This window comes from Musa acuminata, chromosome BXJ3-4 (assembly GCF_036884655.1).
Source record: "Musa acuminata AAA Group cultivar baxijiao chromosome BXJ3-4, Cavendish_Baxijiao_AAA, whole genome shotgun sequence".
NCBI classification, from domain to species: Eukaryota; Viridiplantae; Streptophyta; class Magnoliopsida; order Zingiberales; family Musaceae; genus Musa; species Musa acuminata.
Genome location: NC_088352.1, coordinates 6409583 through 6421136, shown reverse-complemented (window position 1 = coordinate 6421136; position 11554 = coordinate 6409583). Strand labels below are relative to the sequence as shown.

The window sequence follows — 11554 nt, the reverse complement described above, 5'->3', positions numbered from 1 at the left end:
GCTTATCTCAAGTAGTGTTAGAAAGCAGGACTAATTGCATATTATTTTTTGTAATTAGTTATCTTCGGTATCATAATTTTTATATTTTAAAAAATTATATTAAGAATTTTATAATTATTAAAATAAAATATTTAATCTTATTTTTTTTCATATTATCGATTTTATTGATGAAAATATCATATGATTTATTATCGATCTTCTATCGCATTTTACTTTATTATTGAGCATATATGATAATTAATATAAAATTTTTAATATAATTTAAAAAAAAGTATATAAAGAAAAGATAATTAATTATAAAAAAAATATATAATAAAGCCTTAGATATTATTACTACCGTTCATGGTATGAGGTGCCTGTTCTTATCGTTGGAGGACCGTGATAGTGCGGTCGTCAAATCGTAGGTCAATTTCCGCGTCGATCTTTATTCCGTGTCCGTGAATTTTGCATTGTCTTCCGCCGCCCGTCAGCTCATCGCTCTTCGAGATTCCTGTAGATTGGAATTATTACCGCTATGCAATAAGAATTCTGGACTTCAAATCATGAATCTTTCTAAAATTTTGCTTTCTTAGGATCGAAATCTATCCCGTATTTTCGTGCTTGCTTCGAAGAATCAAACCGCGGTCGGTGCAGATGGTCCTGTGTGGCAAAAGGCATCTCCTGAGACCCAACTATTTTAATGCGCAGAAGATTAAATATGCCAGTGGAGGCAGGCCCTACAGCACTCTGCGTCATTTCGAGGCCGAGGCGGGGTTGTGAGAGCGCTGTGAGTCTCCGCCACCGATACGCACTCTCCGACATTTGTGACCGGAGTCAAGAGGACGGTGGTCGTCTACTCCTCGTGCTTTGGCGTCTTCTCCTATCTGTAATCCTTCTGCTTCCCATTTCTTTATAGACCCCCTCTTTGGAGCTTTCTTCTCGGATCCAAAACGCTTCTGCCTCGTGTAAGATAGAACAACAAGAAGGGAAAGATCTCTCTTTGGAGGAAATCCGCACGTTCCGTTAGACGGTTTCGGTAGATCTTCGTCTCTGCACAGCGTTCAATCTTGGATCCTGGGAGTTGCTTCTTCTTCTTGTGGTAATTTCTTTTGCACTTCTTAAGAATCTATCTTGGAAGCCTTCTTTTGGCCTCAAGTGTTCCGGTGCGGATGAAACACAAGGAAACGGATAAAACCCATCTCTTTTTTCTTCCTTTGAGAAATCTCCCATTAAAAATCTCGCCTTGGAGCTTTCTCGTTGGATTTCTATCAAACCCTCCTTTCAAGATCTTGGACAGAGCGCTCACTCTACTGTTTTCTCGTGTGGCTAACAGAAAATGGTGCGATGGCGGCTGGCGGCGACGGCACTGTTAGCTATTTTCCTCACGGTGCTGAAAGGCGGCGCCTTTGTCGTGGCGGAAGAGGAGCAGACGTGCTCCGGGATAGTGCCTATGAAGAACCGGGGGGAGGTGGTGTCGATCACTGACTTCGGAGGGGTCGGGGACGGGCAGACGCTCAACACGGCGGCCTTCAAGAGCGCCGTCTTCCACATTGAGCAACGGAAAGTGCCGGAGGGATCCCTTCTCTACATCCCTGCTGGAGTCTGGCTCACCGAAGCCTTCAACCTGACCAGCCACATGACGCTCTTCCTCGCTGAGGGCGCCGTCATCAAGGCCACCCAGGTTCTACTCCCATTTCCTCCTCGAGAATATGTCCCTTTTTTCGAGGAGAAGAATAAAAACCGCCTATTTACCTATTCTTTATCAGAAAAGGATAGATTTGTTATTGGTTGAAGCATAATAGGATAAAAAATGTTCCTTTGATTTGTGAAATTTGCTGCATGAATATGTTGGATCGAATTTGTATATCGGTCAGCTGAACTCAGATGTTTAACCTTGCTTGCTGGACGTTAGTCGTAGAGCTTGGCTGGTGATGCTTCATCTTTTCTCATTTTAGTTATTGGTTGTGGCAGGACACAGTGAATTGGCCACTGATTCATCCTTTACCATCTTATGGAAGAGGACGAGAGTTACCAGGTGGCAGGTATATGAGTTTGATTCATGGCAATGGACTTCAGGATGTTACCATAACAGGTGTGTTTTTGGATTCAATGCTTTTAATGTATGTTACAATTGTCACTATCGGAAGAACATGTATCTGCCATATGTTGGTCTAAATCTGTAGTTGCACTATGTAGAAAATAAAGTAACTTTGGAGTCAAAGAGTACAATTTTCTTAGCTTGACTATTCCAAAGGCAGCAGCATAAGATCTAACAAACTGCTGTGTGCAAAAGTGGCTTCTTTAGGCTGAACAAGCTACTGAAATTGTACAACAAGTTTTTTCTGATTATAGCTCAATAAGCTACTGAAATGTGGTGTAATGACCAAGTTTAGGTTGAAATAGCTCTCGCCATCGGCAAAGAAAATTCAAAGCTCCAATATGCCTGAGTGATGCAGGAAAAAGAGGGTTCGCAAATTGTTTGATGCAAAATTGTTCCGAGTTAGAGAAGTTCATTAGTCTGTGAATTAACAGGAACTGATTGTTCTTATTTCATTTTTTTGCCCCCTTGACTGCAACATTATACAAGGGAAATCTGCCTCCTGCCTTCTTTTATTTGTTACTTTTCTCAGAATGCACTTGTTCAGTAGATTAACCGAAATTTTATATACAACAGTTGATATCTCAGCCAAGCTTTTTTGCTACAGGTGAGAATGGAACAATTGATGGGCAAGGTGATGTGTGGTGGAATATGTGGAGACAGAAAACTCTACCTTTTACTAGGCCGAATCTGCTGGAACTCATGCACTCTACAGATATCATCATCTCTAATGTGGTCTTCCGGGACTCACCTTTCTGGAACATTCACCCTGTCTATTGCAGGTTAAGAAAAACAACCTTATGTAGTGTTGTTTTCTTTCTTTAAGAGTACATTATTCTAGTTCTATCAATAGTATGTAGGGGTATTTGAGCACTGCTTCATGTCACTGCTAAGTGCTAAGTCGTGACTTAAGATGTGAGTGGAGAATATGGGTGTGGCACACATCCTAGGGAAAGAGGAGGTGGGGTCAAGGATGCATGCCACATCTTCCACATCTTCCATTCATGGTGCATGACCTCATGACTCATGACTTAATTAAGTAAATGGAGCATTTTTTGTTACCTTGAGTATCATCCTTGTTGAAATATCATTTATCATTTTTAATCATTATACACAAGTAGATACCCTAAATGTATATATACATTGTAACATGAAGAACATTCTTCCTCCATGTTAGGTTCACAACCCCCTTGGCACTATCATATCAATGCTTTTTGTGATTGCAAATTTCATGAAAATTTATGCAAAGCTTTACATACATAGCGGAAGAACAAAAAACAAAAATTACAGAATTTTTCACAGAAAAGAAGGTTTTATCGTCGTACGAAGATTAGTGCGCAAAAAACCTACGAAACCGAAAAACCACGTGTGTTAAGGGATGTGTGTTACATAGGGAGATCGTATATCCCTGAAAACCTACAGATCTGTGGGAGAGGATAAAGGAGGTCAACTATCCTCCTCTCTAGCGGTGATCCACACAGTATGAGTTGTGAATACGTTCTTCAAATCGTTACACAGATCTCCCCATCGTGGGCACCACACAATCAAGAAGGGGTCGGTCCTTTTTACTGTCCACACGCCCTTAATAGGGGCTGCTAGCTAAGGAGGAGAGGGGGAGAGGAGAATAGGAAGTGGCAGTCAAAAGGGGTATAGTCTATGGCCCTTTGGTTCCCTCCTATTTATAAAGGTCCCTATAAACTTACCTTAATGGATCTTGTCCTATTGGGTATTGGATCTTCATCCAACTACCCAAGTCACTTAGATTAATGGATCTCTACCCAATAATATCTTATTTGCTCTTATTGGATCTCATCCATAGGATCCAATAATTCATGGGCTAACTGGATATCCAATAAGATAGGGGCTCCGGCGGATATCTCATATATGAACATCTACCCATCGCAACACCTACCATATGTGTGTGACCCTCTAGGCCCAATATCGAACTAGCCATGAGTCATACCTGTCAAAATTCCTTTTGACTCAGTGAATTATTATCTCCATATCGACTCATCGATTAAGGACGTATTAGGCCACTACACCATAGTCCCCAAACGATACAAGGAAATCTAATCCATTGGACCTGTCAATCGTCGGTTACCATGTATCTATAGTCCCTTATCCATCTAATATCTTAGAGATCGTATTCCGAGCATGGTGCTGTCAGGCTTATACGATTTCTACTCAAGTCTCGCTCTAATCGGATTCTCTCGAAGAACTCTTTATCTCTCAATCCGAATGACCCTGGCCAAAGATTTGTCTGAGCAAGAACACATGGAGTATTCCTCTCATGACACTAAGAGAGGATGATCCTCTATCGACACTCAATTGCTCTCATAAGGTTGGCTGCCACTCTCAATTACCGGTTGTGCTAGATCTGAAATTTTCAGACCTATAAGTCCAGTATCAAAGAGTGGAGTACTCATACAAGACATTCTTGGTGTCTCAAGTCTAAGGACCAGATACACCACTGGGACAATGGAATCGTTGTCTAACAATGAGGTATCATCAATCATCCAACATTCCATGAGCGGATCAATCAATGAACTCATTCTATAATGAGCACATGTGCGGTATCCCTAGTATCCCTACACGAGTAACTACGAGGGCAGCTGCCTCTATCATATGGACGAGTATACAACACATCAATCTATCCGATCATCTCGATGTCCCTCTCGAGTGACACATGACCGGGATTATTTAGGATCTGTGTTTAAAGGCGAATCAGTCTCATTTTTATGATTTCATCACGATCTGATTTCCACTGCTCAGATCCTAGACATTACAATATATATGTAACGGGTAATATAAAGTGAAAAAAATGTCAAATAAATAATGAGTAAAAAAGTGTGTATCATGTCACACGTGTCATCACTCACGCGATTGTCTTGTATGACATGTATGACACCTATGACTAGCACAAGCAACCTTGCATGTGGTTACACTGAAATTGTTCGAACATGAGTACATGATGTTGAGGTTCAACAAGCTGCAAGAAAGCATATACTTAATAGTAATAATTGAGGTTACAATTGAGGATGATAACGTTGTTGGATATTCTTTTTTGGTTGATTAATAGGCATAGAGCTAGGATGTTGCACACATTCTTCCTTTTTATTCTACAGAACATATTTCCTTTTGTGATTGTTATTTAAAATTGAAAGAAGGTTGGAACTCTTATCATTGCAGCAATGTGGTGGTGAAAAATGTGACTATCCTGGCTCCATATGATTCTCCTAATACTGACGGAGTGGATCCAGGTATGTTATCTTGGCTCATCCTTTATTCCACTAATGTCATGAGTGAAAAGGACTATTGATCAAGCTATTTTTATTTGCAGTACTCGTGCCTTTATTTTCATGTCCATTGCCAAGATCAGTGATCATAAACATCAGGCTCATTGGCTTGTGCAAGCCTTAAAACCATCATATTATTGATTTTCTTCTATCCTGCAGATTCAAGCTTGAATGTTTGTATCGAGGACTGTTACATTTCAACAGGGGATGATTTGGTGGCTGTGAAGAGTGGTTGGGATGAGTATGGCATTGCTTATGCTCGTCCTAGCTCTGGAATAATCGTCCGGCGATTAACAGGTTCCAGCCCCTTTGCTGGCTTCGCTGTAGGGAGTGAAACTTCCGGTGGAATAGAGAACATCTTGGCTGAGAACTTAAATATATTCAAGACCGGTGTTGGGATCCACATAAAGACCAATTCTGGCAGGGGAGGATTCATAAAAAACATAACTATCTCAGATGTTAATCTGAGCGATGTTCGCAAGGGACTGAGGATCGCGGGGAATGTAGGAGACCACCCCGATGACAGATACGACCCGAATGCTCTTCCTGTTGTCGATGGGTTGACAATAAAAAATGTGTGGGGCGTGCGCATCCAGCAGCCTGGTTCAATACAGGGTATCAAGAACTCTCCCTTCACTCAAATTCATCTTTCGAATGTAAAGCTCGATGTGGCTTCGCCACGGGGAGTATCATGGGCATGTGCCGATGTGAGTGGCGGTGCTCTCGACGTTCAGCCATCGCCTTGCGCAGAGCTGACCATCACAAACGGCATGAGCTTTCGTACTGGTGCTCTCTGATGTTCATTTGTTTAGGGAGGATACATTTCCTTTACCTATTCAGCAAACGTGAGTAAAAGATTGTAGTAGCTTCAATGTTCAATGACATTCATGTTTTCAGTGTTTCTTTAATGTTGGGAAACCAAACTATTCTAAGCCACTGATGTCTGGTTAGGTTCATGGTCTTCAGGCAATAAAACGTTTTGAAGAATCTGGTGGGCACAATTCCTCACCCTTTCACTTATTCGGTACAGCCTTGATAGATATGTTCATGAACAGCTTCGCTAACCGATTGAAAGCTGCAGATCGAGCAAACAGGTCAATTGGGTAGAAGAAGAATAATGTTCTTGTCAAATCAGGGCCCTCGTCGTGATCACACGCCTGTCCTACATAGATATGTACGTCGAATACAAATGGGGCCATGGAGCAGCTCACCTGTCGAAGAAGAAGCCTCCATGACAACGAGAAGCATGTAGTTGAATGTCCGCAGCATCCTTATGCAGGCCAGCGTTGTCTTGACTTTTTGTCTCGAGGTGTTGTCCCCATGGAGAGGTGGTGACCTCGACAAGCTTGGCCAGTGACTCAGTGCAGTTGCGTGCATGAATGCATCAATATGCATTCCAAAATATGCACTCCAAATCCAAAGGGTAATGCCAGAAATCCACTTCAATGAACTGAAATCGGCAAAAGCTCTGTGATCCTACATTCACATTGCAACTGCAATAGTACACCACTGTTCTTGTGCTACAGCCATGAAGATTTACAGGAGGAACTAAGTAGGACCGTCGAGGAACTTGATAAGCTAAAAGGATTACAGAGAAAGGAAAGACGAATCACAGAAGAGGATGATACACGAGTTTTAGATGTCATAGGCAGTACTGAAGTAGCACCTAGTGACATTCCTACACAAGATCTGCAAGACCTTGCTGTTCGACAGGCTGACGAAGCGTGGTGTCTTGAACTGGCTCATGGCAGCCCCGAGTCCGAGGAAATGCTCCAAGATCCTCTCGAATGTTTTCTTGCGTACAACACGAAGCTCGAGAGGTCCAATGGTGCCAACCTTTCTAGATCCGATGTAGCCAGCATCGACAAAGGCGAGGTCTAAGCAATTGCAGCAGCTGCGAAGAACCTCCTCAGTTGTGTCGGAGCTCAACTCCCAGAAGATAACGTAATGTCCAGGCTCCGTTGAAGTGTCAACATGGCTCGTGAAATCCACAACCTCGAGCTTTTCCGCGGCCAAGAGCTTCGCTGCTTCTTCGACAGCCAACTGCAGGTCTTTCTCGGTATTCTTGTCGATATTGATGCTCAGCACCAGGCTTCTCCTGCATACGAATTGAAGCTCGGGTGTAGAGTTGTGAAAGCCAGCTACCCTAACCACATCTCCCAACCTATACCGATACAAACCTGCCACAGGATGCTTATTGATCAGTGCTAAATACCATACCAAAAGTATGAAAAGCAAACTTTCAGCCTGCTTTAAAGAAAGAAATTACAGGAGTCAAACTATATTAGTAAATGTTGTGATCTGTTTACTTTATTGTGTATTGCAATTTTCAGTCTGCTTTATATTAACCTATCATCTGTTATAGCTGTCATCCACATTTTGACCATTCAAACATATATATCCAAGAAGAAGACAGATCGACCAAAGGAAGTAGTAAGTCAGTATCATGAGATAAAGCTGCAGAGCTGAGTGTGATCTAACCTTGTTACCAAAATTCAAGTTTCAAAATGGTTTTTCTATATGGATCAGACTGTATATGTTGTTCCTACCCAAGCTCAGATCGGTGAGAGCAACCTTTTTTTGTGCAGAATCCCAAAAAAAAGCAAGAACAAACAGTCCATTTGGTGAGATTGATAGCTCAAAGACTCACAATTTGCATTATCTAGAGACAATTAACAACGGACAGCCGACTAAGCTTAAACAAACAGTCAGAAACTAAACTTGATAATATCTACACAATCTATGTCTGACCTTAAACAGCAGCGAGTAAGAGAAAATGGACTTATGTCATTGAAAATAATTCAAGACAATCTTTTCTTGCAAATTAGCCATCGAAGTAAAATCAGTACTTTTTTCTCAAAATTACTGAGCAGGCATCACTTAGATGTCTGCCTTTCCTCATATCATCATCTCATTGGCCAAGATTCCTTTGTGTTTGATGATACACATGGTCTAAAGGGAACAAAATGTCAGAAGAAATTGACTCATCAGTGCAAACACACTCATTTCTTTGAAGGTATTTAACAGACAATAATTACATAAAAGAAGATATTATTGTTTTATCAACCAATTGACTCCAAAAAACAGCTCATCTTTTGTTTGCACTGGTCTTTCTTTTCTTCAAAAGTTTGGTATCATGTCACTGGTATTTTCTTAAATATAAATTTCAGATTACATCACAAAAAAGGCACAGCATAGGAAATGAACAAGAAAATAGATAAATGAGAAAAGCATAACATGGTAATACCTGCAAAATTGGTAACAATAATTTCATACTCCTTGCCAACTTCAACTTCAGTCAGGCCAACTGGCTCAGATTCTATATAGTGAATGGTGGAGGCAATATTCTCCAGCTCCTGCTCCTCAGGTTTCTCTAAAGGGATGAACTCGAAGTAGCCAATGTTAGGAAGCACTGCAAAGGTTGCCAACTCAGGAATTAAACTAGGATTTACGTTAGCACCGATCCATCCTTCTGAAGATCCATAGTCAGCACTCATGAGGGGTAGGCTTCCTGCATAATGCCTTAATTTCTTCAAGTACGGTTCCATAGATCCGGTCATAATGCCATAGACATACTTGGCATTGGGCCAAAGCTCTGGAATCACGCCATACCAGTTGCTTAATCTCACACACTTGTTGTATATAGAGTCTGCTAGGCTGGGATTGGGGATTAAAAGCTTAGAAACAGCTGAACGTATAGATGGGACAGTGATTCTGCTCGAGAGAACTCCTTCTCTAATATCTATGCACAGCTCCTCCCACACCTGCTCAAGTGTTCGAAAAGCATGAACTATGCTGTGAGCAAAGGTGGAAGATATGATCTGCACTTCGTTCGAGTATATCAGCCCGCAAAGGAGGTGGCAATATAAGGACTGCCGGAAATCTGGACCAAATATAACTTCATCAGGACTAGTGCATTGAGACTGGATATCCTTCATGGTGCGCTTGAATTGTTCACTTCTGTACACATTGGTTGTAGCTGTTGTCGCAATAAGGCCTCCTTTAGTTTTTACCTGCCTGCTGCTATAGATGAACTGCAGAGCTTTTCCATCTCCGATTGGATATTCTCTGCAAATATAACATTCGATCAAGACGATATGTCATCAAGTAAAGTTCAGCTTCCATACTAAAGTAAGCAAAAAGAAGAACACATGACATCAACTAGGCCATTCCTGAACTCAAATGTTTGAAATTTATATTAGCAGTGGTGATGTTCCTAGGAAATCAAGGAAAATGCAACTTTGTAAAGAGATCAGACGCAAAACATAGTGCAATCAGAAGAAGTGATCCTTGATGGGTTCAAGCCCCCCGTACCGGTTTCTGAATGCAAATGAAGTCCGATATATCTGCATTGTGGACTGAACTAGCTCATCATTGAATGGTAAAAACTTGGGTTTGCCTTGTGTGGTACCAGAACTGTGGCAAGAAAAGCAAAATTAAGCTTCTCAAAATTGAGCAAGACCAGAACCTTGGAAGGCCACATGAAAAAGATGAATGAGTCGAAAAGCTCCACCTGAGTGAAATTGAAGTTATAGGCTTCCCCGTGAGAACAGAAGTGTCACCATCGGCTATCCTCTGAATATAAGGCTCCAGATCTCTATGAGTGACCAAAGGGACGCAAGCTCTGAAGCTCTCCGGGTCAGTTCTTCCTCCGAGGCCTAAGTTCCGCAAGTACTCTGCTTCGCCATTTTGCTCCAGAATCTTTCGGAGAGACTCTGTCTGGAGCCGTCCAGCATCGTTCGTCAACGCTTCAAATTCCTCTATCACGCTCTCGAGGCTAAAAACTCTCATCTTCTCGGATGATACAGAGGGAAACCTCCAAACCAGCTACCACAAGTGAGAAAAAATCATGTCAAAAGGAGGAATAACACCATTTGAACAGAGTTTACAGACCAAAGAGCAGCAATACATCAAAAACTTTAAGTGACTCGTACGAGATCAGAGACTTCGACTATTTTCGATTAGACATGAAATAAAAGTGATACAGAAGCAAAAGAATCAGATTGTAGAAAGGCAATTCAACGTTCCAAAGACAAACTCCAAGTACCGGGGGCGATGGCGTGTGAGGTAGAAATCCATACATGAATCCATAAAAATGTCGAAGAAAACATCAGAAAAAGTACAATTCCCGTACAGAAAGAGACAAAAACGGAAGAAAAAAGCATGCTGTGCGCAAAAATATGAACAAAGAACAGAACTTGATAGAAAGCAAATAAGGAAAAAGGCAAACCGGGCATTACCTATCTTTCTTAAACCGAATAAAAGGGTCTCTGAATAATAATAGAAAGGAAATGGACCACAACAACATCAAAACGCATTCAAGCAACCACCACCTTCGAATCAAGCAATCGCATCAAAAATCAAACTTGCGACCAGTGACCCAAGGACTCTTCGATGAACAGGTACAAAAATCCATCAAAGGTCGCGCCTTTGGACATCTACCGACGAAACTGCTCGATCTAATAAGAAATCCAGCCACCAGAAATCGCCCCCTCGCCTGTTGACCCACCCTCTCCGTCGCTTCCGATCTCAGATCGAAGTACGAATATATAATGACTCGCGCGACCCCTCGATACCCGAGGCATCGATTCCTTTCGGAAGAAGGGCCAAGCGGAAGAAACCAAGCGAAAGTAATATTATACAAGCATCAATCTCTCACCTTTCTCTCTACCCCGCGAGCGAACCGTGATCAAGAGAGGCGAAAGCACGGCTTTCTACTCTTCCTTTCTGCCCTTACAGGCCTTGGCCTGTTGCGTCAACCGTTGCTCCGGTGGGAGAAGCAAAGCTTCGTATTTGTAGTGCGTGCGAAGCCCTTTGCATACGTGTTTTAATAGAAATATCCTCCAAATATATATATATATATATATATATATATATATATTCAAATTTAGTTAAGGAATGCAACATGACACTGACATAATTTTTATATGATGTATCGGATTTACTTCTTAAAGACTAAGAATTTAAAATTTTATTATATGAATTTTATGCATAAATATTGTTATACGATGATATAAATATTTTCTGAATTATATTTAAAAATCCTTAAAATGTGCATCAATAAATTTAGATATTATTTTTTTAAAATTTATTATATTTCAAGATGGACTAAAATAAAAGTTGATAGGATTGATCCTTACGTGATGTGAGGTTGATATTTTTCTAGTTCCAAAGGATTAAT

The 11554-nt window shown here is 41.1% G+C and overlaps 2 protein-coding genes across 5 annotated transcripts; one reads left to right on the top strand and one right to left on the bottom strand.

Moving 5' to 3' along the window:
• Positions 1 to 355: 355 nt before the first annotated feature.
• LOC135634688 (probable polygalacturonase) lies at positions 356 to 6281 on the top strand. Of its 2 annotated transcripts, none has more exons than XM_065145195.1 (8): positions 356 to 492; positions 573 to 766; positions 896 to 1078; positions 1313 to 1660; positions 1951 to 2071; positions 2685 to 2859; positions 5267 to 5337; positions 5533 to 6281. In XM_065145195.1, exons 4-8 carry the CDS (start codon positions 1316 to 1318, stop codon positions 6168 to 6170), a joined length of 1350 nt encoding a protein of 449 aa, XP_065001267.1. In that variant the 5' UTR covers positions 356 to 492; positions 573 to 766; positions 896 to 1078; positions 1313 to 1315; the 3' UTR covers positions 6171 to 6281. The 2 variants fall into 2 exon arrangements, with proteins under 2 accessions (XP_065001267.1, XP_065001268.1); XM_065145196.1 differs by having other exon boundaries at positions 573 to 865; positions 954 to 1078.
• A 543-nt stretch (positions 6282 to 6824) lies between these two features.
• On the bottom strand, positions 6825 to 11183 carry LOC135634687 (jasmonoyl--L-amino acid synthetase GH3.5-like). Of its 3 annotated transcripts, none has more exons than XM_065145192.1 (5): positions 11033 to 11183; positions 9887 to 10200; positions 9688 to 9789; positions 8621 to 9441; positions 6825 to 7553 (listed from the first exon to the last, which is right to left on the bottom strand). In XM_065145192.1, the coding sequence occupies exons 2-5, from the start codon at positions 10162 to 10164 to the stop codon at positions 7009 to 7011; spliced, it is 1746 nt and encodes a 581-aa protein (XP_065001264.1). In that variant the 5' UTR covers positions 10165 to 10200; positions 11033 to 11183; the 3' UTR covers positions 6825 to 7008. The 3 variants fall into 3 exon arrangements, with proteins under 3 accessions (XP_065001264.1, XP_065001263.1, XP_065001266.1); XM_065145191.1 differs by lacking the exon at positions 11033 to 11183 and adding an exon at positions 10707 to 10895; XM_065145194.1 differs by lacking the exon at positions 11033 to 11183 and adding an exon at positions 10614 to 10886.
• Positions 11184 to 11554: the final 371 nt, after the last annotated feature.